General features: G+C 39.8%; 1 protein-coding gene across 1 annotated transcript in view; it reads right to left on the bottom strand.

Moving 5' to 3' along the window:
* Positions 1-20736, bottom strand: part of Tmem214 (Transmembrane protein 214) — an 84566-nt gene that overhangs the window by 49020 nt on the left and 14810 nt on the right. Inside the window, exons 5-8 of the mRNA XM_083138909.1 lie at positions 19454-19677; positions 12528-12626; positions 9692-9803; positions 1950-2092 (exon numbers count right to left, since the gene is read on the bottom strand). Of these exons, the coding sequence (XP_082995035.1) occupies positions 1950-2092; positions 9692-9803; positions 12528-12626; positions 19454-19677 (578 nt within the window). The remainder of the gene's footprint in view (positions 1-1949; positions 2093-9691; positions 9804-12527; positions 12627-19453; positions 19678-20736) is intronic.

The raw sequence follows: 20736 nt of genomic DNA, 5'->3' as shown, positions 1-20736 counted from the left end.
TTATGACCCTTAGGGGACCAAACATGTGCATTATGAAAATTCGTAAAACCATCGTGGTCGAATTTGGATTTGTCCATTTACAGAATTCTTGTCAGATGATGGGGGTCTACAACACGCCTTCTCCGCTTTATATTAAGATTTTTCCCCCAACCCATGTGCCAGTTGACAACATTTGTATATTTTTGGAGAGCTTATGAAACGAGGAAGTTTTTTCCGTAATTTTTACGCTGTGTTACCATTTTTTTGAGTAATCCTCTTCGATTTAAACTATAATTTCCAAATTTCTTCATGACGGGTGCTCCAATGACTTTTTTCTTTTTGTGGGTATGGGAATTTTGGGCATGAATTTTTTTATATTATATATATATATTATATATTTTTTTTCTTGTGGGTATAAGTAAAACGTGTTTTACGAGGGCCACTATTTATATTTTGAGCCTTGGCAACACTGATTGAAGTTAGGCACGATTTGACGTTTGCACGGAATCGTCTGACATTATTGACCATAACGTACTTCAAATGTTTTGTCAATAGCTTCATTTGTGTTGTTTATGTTGCCTTGGAGATTGCCCGACAACAATAAAATGGAATTAACTCGTGAACATTTTCGTGCGATGATTTTTTACGATTTTCGACGTGGATTATCAAGACAAGAGTGCATCGATCAACTTACTTCCACATTTGGCAATGAAGCCCCATCCTTTGCCACTGTGAAACGCTGGTATAACAAATTTAATCGTGGCCGCCATTCGCTCACCGACGAGATTCGCGAAGGTCGTCCAAAATCAGTTGTTGTTCAAGAAAACATTCATGCTGTGCAAAACCTAATACTGCAAGATCGTCATGTGACATACTGTGAGATTGAGGCAACGATAGGCATTAGTTCCACCAGAATATATAAAATATTACATGATCATTTAGCTGTGAGAAAGGTATGTTCTCGTTGGATCCCACACAATTTGACAAAAACTCAAAAAGACGCTCGCGTCAATTGGTGCAAACAAATGCTCAATAAATACAATCGCGGTGCTTCAAAAGACGTATATAAGATTGTAACAGGTGACGAATCATGGATATATGCATACGAGCCGGGACGTAAACAGCAGTCGACTGTATGGGTGTTTCAAGATGAACCCAATCCAACAAAAGTTGTTCGCGCTCGAAGCACATCGAAACAAATGGTCGACTGTTTTTTCGGGAAAAATTGGTCATGTGGCAACCGTGCCTTTATGCCTTATCTAAAACACGTTTTACTTATACCCACAAGAAAAAGTCACAGGGTGTAATGTCTAGCTGTCTGGAGAACACAAAATGCCTCCTGTTGCATAGATGCCATCTTGTGAACGACTAAGGTTAGAATCTATGCGGGCACTACTAGTGGTATCTAGCAGCAGTGATTTAAAACTCTAGGCCACAGTGGTTCAAGTATTGCAAGTTTTATTGGATTGGATAGGACAGTTAGTTTCCAGCCTGACACAGAGTAGGAAGGAGTGACAGGTCACTGCCCTGTCTTTTATATTTTTAACCTTAACTTACCTTCCCATGTCTTAAATCTTGAATATTCTTGCCCAATCTCCTGAGGAAGCCACATGATGTGGTGAAAGCTAGAGAACAAAGTAAGTACATGCCACAACTGGTCTTCATTACTTAGCAAAACGTGCTTTGTTCCACCATTACATCATTGACTTGGATGACCTGAAGAACAGCAGTTGCAGTAAATTCTGTGGACGAAGACACTCTCAGACACATTTGGAATGAATTCAGCTATTCTCGTGATGTTATCCGTGGATGGCACATAGAGCATTTATAATACGCTGAGTGAAACTGAAGGACTTACTTAATACTTTGATATTTGTTGGGTACCTGTAACATATTTTCATTATTAAATATAATTATTTGAATTGGATCATTCTCTTTTAAACACACTATATGATGAAAACGTTTCCTACCTCACACAGCCTGTTGCACTCTTGGAGACCTTCCTGTTTCCCTCGGCCTTTAACCAGCTCAATGTTTGTCACTCTAAACGTTACAAGAGTTTCCTTCAGCAATTTGAGTGGAAGAGTCTTGCATAGAGAGGCCCAGTTTGCATCTGCAAGTAGCAAGAGATTGATTACAGAAACCATTGATTACAGGGTCATCAATATATTACGTTGTGCTTCTGGGTTATGCTGTTGGCTTGCAATCAAGGAGTTCTGAAATTTTTGTTTCGTAAGTCACTTTATGCGGAGAGGCTAATAGTGACTGCACCCACAGTTTAAAGTGGGATCTGAACCACTGTGCATTGTGTTTCCATCAGGTATCGTACCCGGAATCCCTTGACGACGATCTTACCACTACACTATGGGGGAAACAAGGAGATCTGGGTTGGATCTCCTGTGGAGGATATAGCGATTTGGATTTCACTTGAAACTGTCTGTGCATAAAGTGATATTTCAACAAAACACTGTACTGAGTTGGTGACAGCTATGAAAACAGTTGCTTAGTACTTTGTGACATGCAGATACCAGGGCTGAGATTTAAACAATGCCGATACATTGATATAGATTCACATTGAAGGAAAGTACGACAATGAAAAAAAAAAATGTATATAGATGCAACCGCAAATTCGTGTCATCGAAAATAATGCAAAAACTAACTATAAAAAGCCTTGCTGCAAGACTATATACAGACTCTGCCACAATAAACATTCCATATTAGATAAGATCAAAGGTAAGGTTCCACCTGCATGCAGCACCATGCCTTGAAGGCACATTTAGGGGATGTGGAGGGGGGGGGGGGGTAGGACCCCAAACCACCACTACATATTCTCGATCTCGGCCATTTTGGAGGTGATGTGATCAGCACGATGCTCCAGCTGCTATTACCCTCCAGGGTTGCCACCAAGTACACATTGACTTGAGGCTGGGTGATCTCCACAGCTGCTTTATGCAGGGACTAGACCGGTAAAATTCTGACCTGAAAACATCCACCCCATGAATCGAACCCAGGTCTCCCGCATTGCAGTCAAGACACCCTACCAACTAGACCACCGTGGCTCTGCAAAAAAAAATATCTTTCACGAACTGACAGAGCTTCAACAATGGACTTTTTGATAGGCAGTAGCCCACATAGACTAATAATATCACGAAAAAGTACTGTCTATAAAAATGACTTGCCACAAAACAACAACAGTGAAATACCATAGCTATATATAGATGCTCCACAAAAAAAGACCCAATTTTAGAGAAAAAATACCACATGACCCTTTCGGAATCTAAATATCCTGGAAATTATGCAAAATAGCAGGGACCCAGCAAATACTTGATGTTTCTTGTACAAGCTCAATGCTGCATGTACGAGGTGTGATCGAAAGGTTCTTACACAGGTTAGGTTTTATAGAAAAAGAGGAAAAGAAAGCTTGTTTTGTACTTGAAGGATCCTGAAAAGGTCACGGCTCTATCTCTGTTTAGTTGTGAGCTGCAGCCTGTTGAGTGTGGACGTGTGTAGTGTTGTTGGCAGATTATTGTGTGTGCAGAACAATGGATGTGCGTAAAATTTTGCGTTAAAACTGAAAAATATGCTTCTGAGACCTATGAACTATTAAAAATAGCTTTCAGAGAAATGTGTATATAGGGCAAGTGTTTTTAACTGATGTAGTAAATATAAAGATGGCAGACAAAAAGCACAACTAAGTCGATTGCATGTGAAGACAATGTTACTTTTCTTTCTTTCTTAATAGTACCGGTATTGTGCACCAGAAATATACCCCTCAGGGGCAGACAGTCAACAAGAAATACTATAGTGTTCTTGAGTGGTTACGTGAAAAAGTATGGAAGAAAAGACCAGCACGTTGGAGAGACAAGAACTGGATCCTGCACCCAGAAATCGCACCTGTCTATCGTGCATTCCTTTTCACTGAATTTCTGGCCAAATTTCAAATTCCTGTGCTTTCCCAAGCCCCTATTCTCCAGATCTAGCCCCAGGAGACTTCCACCAATTCCAAAATTGAAATTACAGCTCAAAGGGAAGCAGTTTGGGTCAACTGAAGAGATCCAGGCAAGGAGGACTTCAAGGAATGCTTCCAAAAGTGAAAACACCATTGGATTCAATGTGTTCAATCAAGAGGGGACTACTTTGAAGGGGATTCATCACAATAACTTGTAAGTACTCAACTTGTAAGTTGAGAAGGCCAAAACTTTCAGTGTATGAATTTGTAGTGCCTTTTGAAGAAGAAGAACTTGTAAGTACTGTCATTTGGAAATTGCAAGCCCAGTCAAATAACTTTGCAATCACACCTCGTATGTTGTTCTAAGATGAAGGTGCAATAACATATTCCACATGAAATGGTACAAGAGGACATGTTCATCTTTCTTGTGATATAATTTACAACTGTGGAGCGAACATTGGTCTAAGTTAAGAATTCCATTGTGCCCTGAGGTTGAAAGTTGATTTTGAGAACAAAATTTGGAGGAAAAAGAACACTTTCAAATAAATATTTTAGTAATGTATTTTTTTTAGCATGTCTTTTCTGCCACTTTTTAGCTCATGGCGAGGATGATGATGAATAGTGATAAGATGAAACTGAAGGAAGGATACAAAAAAGAGGTCATGACAGGACTTGTAATTGGGACTGTTGCTGAAAAGATTGCAAATTCAGCATGTTTAGCCACTGAAGCAACATGTTTTCCAAATAAGAAACTGTATTATCTTGTAATATCTTCTGGATTGAGAATTTCATTTGTAAAAGCAAAGGTGGGCAAATTTTATGTAATTTCAAACTAATAGGTAGTAAAGACATCAAATGTGATGAAAATTAGAGGAAAACATTGCATTGAAGGTCAGAATTTTACTGAAAAATGAATCAAAATGGTTCGAAATCGGATCAAAGCGAATGCAACAATTTCAGAAAAGGTGTGAATTATAAATGATCAGGTGCTCATGAGCACACACAGAGCAGAGCTGTGCTCAAGATGTCAGCTTGCGCTCCATTTTCAAACGAATAAAGTCCTTTCTTGCAGAGTTTCCGAAAGCAAAATCTCACAGATATATGAACTATTTTATGTCAGTGTTTGCAAATGTGTAAACATTCACACATGTCTATATGTAGATATAAGTACCTGCAAAGAGCAAGTACAGTGGGATGCACAAGTATTGCTTGGCAAATTGTGCACGACCATTTTCATTAAATTTTCTTAGGAAACTACATGTTTTTAAGAATTAGATTTTTATGTACGCTGGAGTAGAGGTTGTCAACAGCTTGTCTGGTTTTTTGTTTCAATTCTTGCCACTCTGATAGCAAAAAACAAACAGTATAAACATAATAATAATAACCCATAGCTCTACAGCCCGTGAGGGCCTTGGCTTACCTACCGACTGCTGGTCTCCCCTCCCACACTGTTCCTCCGTCACCTGGTGTAGCATGGAGATCTTAGACCAGTATTGGGGTGACGGGTGGTCAGCCCGTCGAGCCCCCAGCCGTTGTAGGTCTTCTCGACCGGGTTACCACTCACTCACACACTTCCCAATTTCCTCACGATGGTGGGTTGCCACCGGCCCTATACGTAGACCGAATAAATTCCGACCAGAGCCGGATTCGAACCTACGCCGTCCCGCAGCGAACGATCTCAAGACGAGTGAACGCCTTAACCCGCTCGGCTACGGAGGAGGACAGTATAAACATAGTGGTGAGCAATTTGCTTGATAATACTTATGTACTGTACTAGAGCAATAACTGGTGCAAGTACTTACTAAGGGAGTAGGTGTTCCCTGAGTGAGCAAGTTCTTGGCCTCTGCTTTTATATGAAATGGAGTACATGCTCCAAAAACTTGAGAAATGAGTAGGTGTTTAGTTTTATTTATAGAAACTACTTTCATTTATACTTCTCTTATTTTGTATCACCTTTCTGGCACTTGAACTTGGTGAGGTCATGAACTAACAATCTACAAGGTAACCAAAAAAGTTCTTGACGTTTTTAACGTCCCATTAATCATGCACTCACAGAGAGGAAACGAAATGACGCACGTGTCTGCCAAACGATCGGGACTTAGTCTGACCATCGACTGTCAGTAATACAGGCATGTTGCGCACACACAGCAGTCATAGCTCGTCCAGTGTCGAAGCGAAATGGAGGTATCGAAGCAGCTTGATCGCGTGTGTTTGTTGTATGACTTTAAAGTGGGCCTGTCAGCTGCTGCATCAAGTCGCCGCATTTGCCAGGCATTTGGGGAGAATGCCGTGAACGAAAGCACTGCCAGGCATTGGTTCCAGAAATTCCGTTCGGGAGATGTGAGCCTTTCGGATGAACCTCACAGTGGACGACAACATGTGTTGGATGACGAGGCCCTGAAAGCAGCCATTGAGGAGGACAGTGGTCTAACGTGTGATGAACTTGCAGAAAGGTTCCATGTTTCCGCTGAAACAGTCAGACTGCACCTGCATGGGATAGGGAAGTCATACAAGTTAAGCAAGTGGGTACCCCACACATTGTCGGCAGCCAACAAGGACAGCCGGTTTGTCCTTGCTCACTCGGCACCTGAACACACCCATATTTGATCGCTTGCTCACTGGTGACGAAAAGTGGGTCCTCTATGACACTCCCAAGCCTACCAGACATTGGTTGTCAGCACATGACCCTGTTCCTCACACCTCAAGACCACCTCTGCACCCACGAAAGGTTATGCTCTCTGTATGGTGGAATTGTCAGCAAGTGGTGCATTACGAGCTCCTTCCACCGGTTCAAATCCGGGAACTTATCTAACGATGGAAGCGGCCCCGGTGCCCACCCAGCATCGAATAACATGGGTACCTGGGGGAAACCCTGGGGGATAAAGGTGGTCAGGGGCATGATGCTGATCACATCACCCCCACTCACGACCGGATCAAGAAAGTGTGGGGCGTTACCCCCACACCCCCTATACGCCTTCATGGCATGGTGCTATGCACGGGGGAACACTTTTTCCACCTGGTCAGACCATCACTGCTGACCACTACTCTCGGCAGTTGCAAAGGGTGCACCGTGCATTGCAGCAGAAGGAGCCGGCATTGGTGAATCGCAAGGGTGTGCTGTTCCTGCACGACAATGCCAAACCACATGTGGCAAAGAGGACCCGGGAGACCCTTCAGCAACTTGGCTGGGAGACACTACGCCATCCACCATATTCACCGGACCTTGCACCAACAGATTACCACCTGTTTCATTCCCTCGACAACCACCCCCGTGGGAGATCCTTCGCAAATGAGGGAGACCTGCGGAACGAACTCACGGACTTCTTTACATCCAAGCCTGCCGAGTTTTATCACCAGGGTATTGGGCAGCTGCAGGAACGTTGGCAAAAGGTGTTGGATGCTGGTGGAGATTACTTCGAAACCTAAAGGTACGTATCATCCACTATATTGCTCTTTGTTTATCACTGCTCTAGAACGGCAAGAACTTTTTTGGTTACTTTGTACATGCATGCCTACACGGGTAGTTACAGTGAAACACCAATTTTACTTTCCTACATTTACATTTTCCTGCATTAAATATTCCATCTTGGAGTACCCAGAAAATGTTATAAAATCTTCGCACATTTTAAGTAGGGCTGAGCCAATACCACTTTCAACCGATACTGATGCCGATACTCTCACTGATACCAATACAGATGCCTAAAAACTGTAATAATTAAGTAATAATTTGGAAAAGAGACGCAGTAGTATATAAATATGGCGCAACTAGTACTCACTTTATCCGCGAAACTGTTTTTTCTTCTTTGTTCTATTAATTTCAGTGGCTGCTGCCACCATCCTCGTTGGAACTCCCTGTACTGTTGCTTGGCATGCATCTTTCGTTTGTAGTTCTCCGGCCTCCGCTAGGTGCACTGTTGTTAACTGTACGTCTACTGCTATTTCCCGGTGTAGCAGCAGATGACACGAGCACAGACATACAGTTAACAACAGCGCACCTAGCGAAGGCCGGAGAACTACGAACAAAAGTACAGCAACAGTACAGCAAGTTGCAACGAGGATGGTGGCAGTGGCCACTGAAATTAATAGAACAAAGAAAAAACAGTTTCGCGGATAAAGTGAGTACTAGTTGCGCCATATTTATATAATAATTAAGTTGTTCAAAATATATTTCAATCTTAGTGTGTAAGTATTCCATTCTAATTATAATTATATGCATCAATTTAGCAAAACATTTGCTTCCAAATGTTTGAGAATTACATCAGGATATTAAATTACATGATATTTTATCACAAAATTCAGTTATTTTTTTTTCAAAATGGGTGCAAAATTAAAAGAAACTCCAATTTTGCATAATTTCCAGGATAATTACACTCCCGTGAAATTGCCGCACTGCATTTTTGAGGACTTGGTGAAAGATCAAAATGTCGGCAAATAAATTCCTTCTGATACTGATCCGTATCTGCATCCGTATCGGCTCAGCCCTAATTTAAAGTTTTTTTTACTTGGTCACCTGAAAAATTTTAAATTTAGGTTCCATTGTATATCAATATTAACCATTAGATGCCCAGGCTGTTTTTCCAGGTATTTGCACTAACAGCGAGCGTATTTTCAGTGGGAAATTTGAAATTCTGCATGCTTCTAAATGAAATGTTATATTTCCGGGACTAAGAACATTAGAGGTACAAATGATACCTTGTTTTGTTCAGAATACTTTGGGCTACAATCCTGTTGGATTTTTTTTTTCTGTAATCAGTTAGAAGAAGAAAAAAGGGGAAAGTAACTATTTTTTTACACAAAATTTGAAATTCATCAGACTCCCACGCAATCTACGCCAGGAAGTGAATCTCCAAAAGGTACCTGCATAATGCCTGGTAAATTTGGCAATTTCACTCAGTGGCAACCTGGGTCTCCTTGCCATCTTATACGCCCTTTACTCTTGTTGGAGGAGAAAAAAAGCTTCAATGCTGGTCACACACCACAAGCTGGGCAATGCACTGAACGAAAGTTCAAACTCGAATACTAATTTCAATTCCTCCAACTCACTTTGTTAGTCTGTCATACCCTCCGCGACAACTTACCTAAGTAAACACGTGACGCAAGGGGCTAAAAATAGCATGACCGACAGAAACAAGGCAAATAATTCAACATTACTTCCTCGATAATCCTACGGCACAGTTTTGTGAAACAGCAAAGATCAGTCGGGTGTTTTCCAACCCTCTGTTGGCAGCTGGAGGCTTTTGACTATCTTTCCCTGCTGCCTCCCCCTTCCCCCTCCTGCCACCCACCCTAGTGCTTTTGGCACCAGGAATGTCGGAAGGTCGTACTTCTATTGCCAAAAGTGTGCTTTGAAATACCAAAATTGAGAAAGAAGTGATGTTTTCAAAACCAATGAAAATAAATCGCAAAAAAAATCACAATTTTTCAGACCACCAAAATAGTTACAATGAAATTAAACTTTACTAATTGTTAATTGGATACCTCTATACTTATGCGGAACTCAAAACATATATCTCCGATCCTTATCCAAGTTACAGTATGTTAAAAAAGTAACATACTACAAGAAAAAGCAGCTTGTGACACTGGTGTCATAAGCCGTCCTTAAGGGAAATACTTGCCGTGATACCCGTGTCACGGCAGTCCTTTAAGGGTACATGCGAAATGACACAAACTACTTAATCTAGTCTACATAGTGTAAGCAGTTGTGAAAAGTCAATAAATATACAGTTACCATATACAATATCATAACAACCAAAAGTTACTTACTAATGTATTTTAAGAGGAGAGCACTTTGTGGAAGATTCTTTGTGTAGAGTTGTCGCCACACACTGAAACAATTTTGATCATGTGAAAGGTAAGCAGCCTGGATAGACACTACCTGCAAAAAAAAAACAAGGAGTACCGTAAGTCAAATATAAATCATGACCAAATATTGTCTTAAATTCATAAAAAAGTGGTGTGTATTAATATGTACTGATTGGTGATGTATGTGGTAACTTGGACGATGGTGCGGATGGAAGCCTCTTTTACATATTAGCCACTCTGAACAGGAACTTTTCAAGCATGTGATTTGCAAACTTGCTGAGAAGTACATGGATGGTGGATACACCACATTTGCAGGGAAGCACAAAAAAGACCATTCTTTGAGGACATGTAATGCCCATACCACAGTTAAAAAAAAGAGGAAAATATGCAATACTTTAGAAAATTGTAATTTTCAGGAAATTTTGAAAAATTGACGTTTCCTACCAAAACTCTAATTGTCGTATGTTATGAATATATTCGTAAAATATATCAGCAGAAAGCAATTGCCGAATAGTAAATAGACTCATGTCTGATCCCCTGGGTGTGTGATCTAAGGTTGGAATCTTTCCGGCCTTGTCCCCACATAAAATTGCTCTGGGGTTCACCTAGCCTCAAATAAATGGTTACCACAAGGAAGGGGATGGGGAATGGCAGCAGGGGTGTGATGCTAATCACATCACTTCCAAAATGGCAGAGATCGGGAATGTATGTAGCCTTACTCCCACATTCCCTAAATGTGCCTACATGGCATGGTGCTACATGCATGGGGAACTTTTTCTTCTTCTTCTTCTTCTTCTTTTTTTTTTTTTTACCAATAAGTGTTCTATTTATCAAAGTTTACATTGGGATGTTTGTTTTCTTGTCGAAGGAGAATCTCCATTTTTACCACGAAATTTAACATAACTTCTCTTGTGTGATAGCGTCAGAGGAATGACATATCTGTTTCAGTGTCCCAGTATATACAACTGACAAATCGTTGCTTCCTGAACTCCAGGCGAAAGGCATATCTGACACTGTGTGGTTCCAACACGATGTCATCCCATTGCACTATCAGTGAGCAATCGTACCTTAGGACCTTTCCCAAACAGATAATTTGGTCATGTATCCAAAAAATGCCCATCACCTTTGCCAAGGCCAGGATGAAGTCTACACTAGACAATTCTCCGTGGAGAATCAAAAGATTTGCACAAAAGTTGCCACATTTCACAACCTGTGTTGCAAAATGTGTGAGCAATGCTATCACAATTGTGGTCATAAATGTATGGAAATCATGCAACTGCACCTGTTGATGGATTTGTTCTAGTCTACAGAGAATAAATAACCTGTAACTCTACAGGCCGCAAGGACCTTGGCCTATCTCCAGACTGCAAGTCTCCCTTCCACAATCCTACCTAGAGGCATGGAGATCTTCAACCAGTAATAGGGCGACGTGGGGTCAGCACGTCGAACACCCAGCCATTATAGGAGATATCCGTGACCGGGTTCAGGGGCGCAGACTTGTCAAAATTATAGGGAGGGCTCTGATCACTTAAATAAATTAATGAATGACTCACTCTCTTCCCGATCCTGACTTCCGGAAATGATTTCCCGACTTTTCAGGATCCCGATCGGGAAATACCGAATGCTCACTTTAAAATGTCGTTATTTCTCGACGTTTCTGCATTGTCAATTTCTGGAACTTATTGTAAATTGTTAGTTTTTAATCCAGAAATCACTTAAAGTGAAAATGACGTGTTGAATTCAAGATTTTCAGAGGTTCGGGAAATTTTGAACATTTCCCGTCCCGAAAATTTCCCGACAGTCGGGAAATTGAAATTTTTGATTGATTCCGTCCCGCACACCCCTAATAAAAGTCCATGAATTCCTCAAAAATATCAAATTTTTTATTCACAGTTCGAATGCAGAATATTAATTGTCCACGGATGGATATGTCACAAGTTTCGTCAACCATAATAGCAAAATATTCCCGACTTTTAATATCTGCTACCACGGAGCGCAAAACAGATCTCCCTAACATATAAATAATCTCATTCTGAATGTCATGTGAGAGCCATTTGTAGCCCAAAAGTCCCATCCACTCTCCTAGTTCATGCACACCATCTTTTGAAACTCTTTTTAGTAAAAATGTTAACAATACTCATAATTACATACTTAGTATATAGTAATAGGTCATGTGTTTTGCTGTCTCTGGTCATAGCCTCCTCAAAGATGATGGTTTAGTGGTCTCAGCCCCCCCAAAAGTTGATGGTCTAGAAAATTTTAAGTGTGTATTTAAGTTAAGTTCATGTGGCACAATTCAGAGTAAACTTTACAAGAGAAACAAAATAATACATTAGATCCTGTTAAGCAAAATTATTTGGGGGGCTCTGCCCCCACATCGTTAATATTGGGGGGGGGGCTCAAGCCCCCCAAGCCCCATGGAGTCGGTGCCTATGACCGGGTTACGCTACTTACTCGAAGCTCCCCAATTTCCTCATGATGGTGGGTTGCCACCAGTCCCATACACAGGCCAAAAACCCAGACTGAACCCATGCCATTCCGAAGTCGGAGCCCAAAGCACAGCACCTTAAGACCGCACGACCACGGAGGAGGACACAGTCTACAGAGAAGTAAAATACAAATGTTTTGAATCCATAAAAGGTAAGTCATATTATTTACTCTGTGTTGACGAAAAGAGTATGGACCCTCATATATTTATGAAGCAGTATGTTATTTGTTCCAACTCAAATCCAAGCACATGCAATAGATCAGGTCTTCTTTCTCAGTTACAAATTCCATCAAAAGGGGTTACACCTACCTCCTGCTTTAGATTTTTTGCCTCAGTAGTTTTCAGTTTTACTAGGAATGACTGGAACAATTGCTGAGTTTTCGCTGGTGGTGAATTTAAAATTAATGTCTGAAAAAAAAAAGCAGCTTAAAGTACACAGATTTACAAATCAAGGTACAAACTTGTTTTAAAATACCATTAGTTTATCACACTTCATTAGACACAAGTGTTATTACATATCTGTAAATGCACAGTCTGACAATTAAGTAATGAGACTGATTTTATGTCCCACGTGTGCATTCTATCTGTGAAGTACCGTGCTCATGGTGTAGTGTGGTCCATAATCTACATCCTAGCAGCACCTCATGAACATGCGATGGACATCTGTGAATTATGTTCAATGTCGTGGGGGAGGTGTAAGGGTGTCATCACATAATCGCCATGGAGAAGCGAATGAACATAAAGTTTCATGGAAGACATTCTTAAAACTGTTTGCGAGAATAAACATTTCTTGAATTCCATTATTGTGAAGGACATGAGAGCATTTCTGCTATGGCCCTCCTACAAAATGACAAATCACAGAATGGAAGTGACTAAATTTATCAAGAGGCAAGATAATGCAGCTCCTAAAACCAAAGCTGAAGATAATGTGTTTTTTACGACATTAATCATAAAGTATTTGTTCAAGATTGTGAAGCTGTAATTGGCTGTTACTATTGTAGTGCTCTGAATGATTATGGAAAAGAAATGATGCCCTTAGTATCCTGAATCGGGCAGTTGGTTCCTGCTCCACAATAATGCACAGTGTCAGCGAGCAGTGGTTGTCTATTTCCAAGTGAGTGTGTTGAATTATTCACACATCATGTTGTTTGTGTTTTACACGAAAATGATCCTTTTTTTTTTCTGGATGACCCTCGTATCTATGTGCATGATCTTGCTTTAGGAGTTAAAAAATTGCAGCCACTTTTACATTTCTCGTATCATCCTCCCCTGTCCATTATGTGATTAATTCCTTTTCCGAAAGTAAATCGCCACTGAAATTACACACTTTTGATGAACGCAGAAACATCCAACAGCTTGTGACGTCCAATCTTCATGTCATATCACATGAAGACTTGCAGACATTATTTCAATCATTGGCCAACCATGTCAATTGCTGCATTGATGCATTGATGCAGGAGGGGTGTACTTGAGTAATAAACAGGCAATGTTCAAATATTTTGTTTCCTTTTCATTTGATGACTGTCTCATTACTTAATTGTCGGATTGTTTATTCAATAATTTTATCATTTTATTAATAATATTTTAACACGTTATTCATAAAAATTCATAAAACTTCTAGTCCATCTTATGCTTATAGAGGCTAATCAGAACTAGATGTACAGTGTGAAGTTGATTCTGTGAGCCACTGTGCAATGTGCCTCCACTGGGTTTCAAACCAAGGACCCCTTCATTAGAAAGCAATGTCGTTACCACTACACAATTGGGGAGGCCAAACACAGTCTTCATAAGCATCAATATAACCAAAGGCATGATGAAATTCTTCAAATTTAAAATTCTGTAACTATACTCTATAATGAACAATTGCAATACTTCACACTTGTTATAAGTGAATGGAAACATGTATTATAAACTAGTAAATATGAAGATATAATACAACTCTAACAATAATTGACTAATAATAGTACATTGGTATGTCATAGTTTTACTCATGCAATAAAAATAGTACTTTGGTTACTAAATTCAATAATGTTGTTATTGCGATTTTGAATATATGACATGTAGTTCCTTATCCTAAGGTAACTCACACACACACACATACCTATCATGCAGATTCTGAACTAAACATTTACCATTTCATATTAGTTTGGTACACAATTAGTTATCAATAAACTTACATCCCTACACTAGTATGTATTATCACATTAAAAAAACAACAACATTAAATTAAGCACACTTATGGAGGGGGTTAACTTAACTATTCAACTGAACACAATCTCACAAGGTATGAGCTTAAATCTTTGCTAGGCAGTTGGGAGGGGCAAATTCCAGTTGGGGACCTCACCTCGCCAAAAATCAATTCTAACCTACACTTGCACTGTTTTATATGTAAACAATATATAATAGGGATAGGCTGTTATGAAATTTGGCCGATACCGACAAAATGAAAATATAAAATTTACCAATACCGAAATCAGATACAGTGGAACCCCAATTTTACGTTCCCAGATTTTACATTTTCCCACATTATATATTCAGTCCCAACATAGCACAATGTTATGACTTTAAGGTGTTTTAAACTTGGTTTCCTGGAAAACGTAAAATCAAGGTCACTGTATTATACCGAGGTGGAGTGGTTAGCAAATCCCGGCCTGGGCATGGATGTTTGTGAGTGTCCATTCATCAATTTCGTATCATCATCACTCATCCCAATTTTCGCAAATTAGTAAAAAGTGGCACCAAAAGCAAAGTAAAATAAAGCAAATCAATCAATCAATATGGCGATCCAATATAAAATTCCAAATGGTTCATTGACGATCTTATTAAATGTACTTTAAAAGATATCCAAGCTTCTACAATACAAAAGAAGCTACATATTTACTTAAAAAAAGTACAGAATGGAGATTATATGTTTTTATATTGTAAGATATTTATAGATATATCGGATTGGTAAAATTATCGGTAAACTAGATGATCATTTATGAGGAGAAAAGGGAATAAAGAAAGCGAAAATGTATTCTCTCAAGGGGTCATGGATTCGATCCACTTTTGAGGTATATTGCACTGTGGTTCAAATCCAAATATAAACTGAGCATAAAGTTGACTAAAATCCTCAAGCCTTCTTAAATTTGGTGATAAAAGAGAGAACAACTGAGCCTTCAAAAATATTAGCCTCAATAATATATCCTAAAGCCTGGAAGATGGGAGGAGCAATCACCTCTATTGCCTTCCCTGTGGATCCAAGCATGGTGCTACTTAATTTCAATATCTGTCAATATTTATAATCCTATATCTTGTATACGCTATTTTCACATGAATAAGATGAAGCTTTGGGATTATCTTGTATAACAACTACAAGCAATTTTGTAAGAAAAAGGTTTAGAAGCAAAAGTGTGTATCTCACGGAACAATGAATTAAGGTGCAATATAAACTGCTATTTACCTATGAAATTTACACACATCATATGACCTTAGTGGAAGACCCATGACACACTATACCTAAGTAGACAAAACTGAATAGAAAAGAAGTGGAACACATGTTGAATTGCTTTTTACTGAAAATTACTATTAATACAAAAAAGTGCAAATATTTTCTTAACAATTCTTACTTATTTTTTAAAAAAGTATGACTAATAAAATTAATACATGAAGTGAATTACAAGAATAAAAAATGAATTGAATGTAACACTAAGGAACTATTCAATCATAAATCAAACCTAGTGACTTTTACGAAGATATTAGAGAAAAGACATAAATTACAAAAATACATTTTTCATACGATTTAACCCAGGTAGTCACAGATAACAGTCTCTTACTATTAAATTAAGATTGAATTTACAACAGTATGTATTTTGTAAACACCATTACCACTAAAATTTCACCATGCTCATTATTATTTCAATATCAACTAGTTCTATTTGCTGCAATAAGTTCACTTTTAATTTTTCAGCACAAATTTTCTTCGTGACTGACTTTGCCACCTGTCAGGCATGTACAGTCTTGCTGCGGGCAGGGTGGTTCCTTCTTCTTCTTCCGCTTGTGCTTGTGACGGTGCTAGTTGATGTGGTCCTTTCACTTTCTGATGCTCTGGTGTGGGCGTAGCTTCCTTCTTTTGCCACACATTGAGAAAGCACTACGTGAGGAAGTGAAAGGACCATGTCAAATAGTGCCGCAACGAGCACAAGCGGAAGAAGAAGGAACCATCCTGCCTTCAGCAAGACAATACATACCTGACAAAGCCACCAGACGGGTGGCAAAATCGATCTCCTATTTGTGTAATATTAATCAGGCATATCAATATATCAGAATAAACACTACCTTTCATTTTTGCTTATGCAATGATGCAAGAAAGTACTTGATAAAGTACTGAAACATTACTTAGCTAAAAAGTAAATGCAATAATGCATACAATCTATGCTTTTTCTGGGAAGAAAGGTTCCGATAATCTTTAAGTTGCCACTAGTATTCTCGCCTGTATAAAGGTGCCAGTACATTGTGTACCGCAGAAAGAAAGCACTGCATACAATTAAATTGTCTGTAATTACTGTACTTACGTGTGTATATTGTGCATGCATGTATACTTTTTTTTGATGGAGAAAAGCACCGATTATATCTGGTACATAATGCGCAGTACAATTCAGGGTAAAGAAATGGCGTTCATAGTAGTGGATTGTAGTTGCAAAGCTGTTGCTATACTCAACAAGAGTGAATGACATCATACCTATTCAATGAGGCACCTGATGCTATGTTGACCAAGAGGAGGATACACTATTTTCTTTTGTATACAATTAGACAATAAGTCACCAATCCACACCACTTCCCCCTCTCCCTCCACTGTGTTTAGCATTCCAAAGCTTTCACTTCTGTAACCACTTTTTTATTCTGTAGTAGAACAACGCACAATTATGTTATGGATTTGAAGCCCTCAGGAAGTTATTTTCTACTATTTCTCGCCCAACCAAATACCACTGATACACTTCCATTGTGACGGGAGGTGCATGCTCGAAATCTGCCGGAACGATGTGGTGCCACTTTTCTCGGTGTCGCAAAACATTCTGGTACAAAGTGAAAAATTATGTGAAATGGCCATTTCAATTTTATACTTTTTTAAAAATTACTATTACTAAAGACATCCAATCTGGTAATTTGTATTTGCACCTGTTGATATATATATATACATGTTATATGCAGTGACATGGTGAAAACATAAGTGGTTTTACCAGGGTGAGTTAAAGGTTTGTTCATTTTTGCACATGGACAGTGAGATTGGAGACACAAGGCGTGACATCTGACTTATTCAGCAAAGTATATGCCATTCTTTTGTATGGTCTTCTGCCAACGTTCCATAGGAACCACGATACAATTGGTTGGTCTCGAGGCCAAAAACTCGTGCACCACTGCTTCCACAGCATCCAATGTGTCCAACTGTCATCCTTGCAGGAAATCTGTGAGAGAGCGAAACAATGGTAATCGGATGGAATGAGATCAAGGCAACACTTCAATTCCCTCCAAGTCCTGCAGTTTCTGGGTAACAATTTGTGACCGGTGACATGCAACAAGGCTCATGTCCGACGCATCAATGTTGGGTAGTTCAGGATCATAGTATCATGGACCCACTGCAGTTGTACAGCGTAAAGCTTCCAATCGACAGCACAATTGTCTGGTACGAGGTACGAGTTCCTAGAACACTGGACCATCATCCACCATATGCACAACATGACCTTCTTTTCAAACCACCCTCTTCGGACAAGAGCATTGCTTGTTGCCATGGTTGCAACCACTGTGTAGAAAGATCCAGTTTTCTTCACCTGTGACAATTCGATGCCAAAACCTTTCGTCCCGTGGATTTTCAAGCAATTGTTGACAGACTGAGACTCCTCGTTCAGCCAGGTGTTGTGGTGTCAACTCGTGGGGAACAAGTTGAGGCCGCCGAGAGACAAAACCCATTTTGTGAAGAGAGCAAACCACAGTGCTTTGGGATGATCCAACCTGTAGTGCCAGTTGCCATGTACTGACGCTTGCATTGGCTGTGACATGCTGTAGCGGGCATCTGCATCCATGGTACCCAGTCTCCCACATCGGGGCTTGTCTTCCACACTCATGTCCTCAGACAGAAAGAGAACCGCTTGAACCATTTCTGTGCTGTCCTAATGTTCACTGTGCTCTCACCTTCCACCATACAAATTTCCCTCGCAGCACTCACCCCTTTTTTTCCAATAATGATGTAACAAGATACGCATGGCCAATTTGTCAACCTCCATGATGGACTGCCGTAATTGCACTGTGTGTGGTCAAAATGCATTGTGCCTGTGGCGTGCACACTACGTGGCAACTGCAAGGTGTTCGCTTGGCTTTCCAGGCTTTTTCTCCATCTTCACTGTTTCCCATGTGAAAAAATGGACGGACTTTTCACTCATGACTAGGGCAAGGATTTTCATGACTTAGCATATTTCTCTTGGTAAGGGTGATGTGTTCCCTAAATATATAGAAATTCATATCATGAAGAAACTAATTGAATTAAGGTGCTTTCTAAGGTCATATTTGGCCATTTTTGCTTGATATAGCATATTTTGATGGATTTTCGGTCATATTCAGCATATTTTTGCATTTTCAAGAAATATACAGTCATTTTCAAAGTGGATTCGTTCTTACTCCTATGTTTAAGAGTTTTTTATTTGAAAATTTAGATAAAGTATTCATTGTGCATTGCAACTCAGGGCCCATAAAGTGAACTAAAAATAGTACGTATGTGAAAATATCTCAGCATTTAGATATTCATGTTTGAAAGAGTCCAGTTATAAGAGCATATTTTGTAAAATTTTAGGTCATAAGAGCATATTTTGGTGATTTTTATGTCATAAAAATCCTAGCCCTGCTCATGACTTTTAAATTTTGTGTTTGTGCTGTCTATATGATGTTTTTTAATAAAGTAAGCCAAAAATGAACTAAGCAGTGAAGTCCAGTTTAGACATGCACTTACATTTTTAGTTACTCAAGCTTTTGCCATATCATATGGCTTTACCTAACTCCTGAAGAAGCCACACAATGTGGCGAAAGCTTGAGTAACTAAAAAGTACGTGTATGTCTAAACTGGACATCAGCTACTTAGTAAAATGTTGACATGTGGTGTAAGCTGTGCCTTATCCAAAAATGAACTATTTGATGTTTGTAACATACACACTGAATGCTTCAAATCAACCACCAAATACAAGGCCATAATTATTTTAAAAACTCACTTTAATTTTTGGGTACACCTCCAGAAGTTCCTTCTGCAAATTTGAAGGAATATTAAGAGTTGGAGAAAAAAATTTGTCCATAATTGCCAGCAGTTCTTCATTACTAAGATTGACTCCCTTGGAGGTAGTGGCTGAATGATATTCAAAAAGGTCCTTCAAGTACTGAACAATGTAGCGTGTGTAGCTCTTTATCTCCAAAATTGGAACCATTACCTCCAACCAAACTGAAAAAAAGTAAACCAACATATATCACTTAAAACAATTCACAACTGGGAACCACAAACACTTTCATTACAGCAAACAAACATATTACTTATGTGAAATTGAGAAATTTAGTACTTCCATGTTGCACAAGTTAATGGTAAAATCATATTAATTTCACATTTCATTTACTAAGGGTACGGCGTCTGGGGCGGAGATGATACCGCATCACTGCTTTGTTTGCTCTCGGGTGGCAGAAGTCGCAATTTCTCCCGTTCGGCGGCACTGGTGCGTGTATCCTGGTTTGCATTGTCTGCTTCCTGTTGTCAGGTGGCACTGCTGGGTGGTAGTTGGGGGGCTGGGCTGTGCTGCTCGGTGGGGTGCAGTTCCTGTTCCCCACATGGCAGGAGGGGGGTCGATTGATTGATTTAGTTTATTTTACTTCGCATTTTGTGCCTCTTGGCTAATTTGCGAAGATGGGGATGAGTGATGAAATTGATGAATGGACATTCACAAACAACCAAGCTCGAGCAGGATTCAAACCCGGGACCCTTGGCATCGCGGCACCATGTGCTAACCACTCGGCCACAGGGTCCAGCTGAGGGGGGTCAAGTATGCGCACCACACCACAACTGTAAACTAGCCAGCATAGATATACTGGATATGTACTCCTCCATTCCAATCAGCCTTGCACTTGACTTTACCAGAACATGGCTCCTTAGCAATGGCACGCTCCCATTTGTGACAGATGAAATTTGCAACCTCCAACAAGTCTGCCTCACCCACAACTATTTCCAGTACGAAGACAGTTTCTTCCACCAGACAGAAGGTCTAGCGATGGGCAACCCCCTTTCTGCACCCCTATCCAACATTGTACTGCATGTGGCAGAGAAGTCAATACTCACCCAACCAGAGTTTCCGCATATAAGATACAGAAGATATGCTGATGACACTCTGGTCATTTACAAACAGGAAGAGGACTTAAACCATCTCCTAACTGCCCTCAACAACATACATCCTAACATAAATTTCACTGTTGAAAGGGAAGAAAATGACCGACTCAACTTTCTTGACCTCAGCAT

This window comes from Lepisma saccharinum, chromosome 17 (genome assembly GCF_977018435.1).
Source record: "Lepisma saccharinum chromosome 17, izLepSacc3.1, whole genome shotgun sequence".
In the NCBI taxonomy this organism is placed as follows: Eukaryota; Metazoa; Arthropoda; class Insecta; order Zygentoma; family Lepismatidae; genus Lepisma; species Lepisma saccharinum.
Note: the sequence above shows the minus strand (reverse complement) of the source record. Positions and strands in the feature narration are given on the sequence as shown.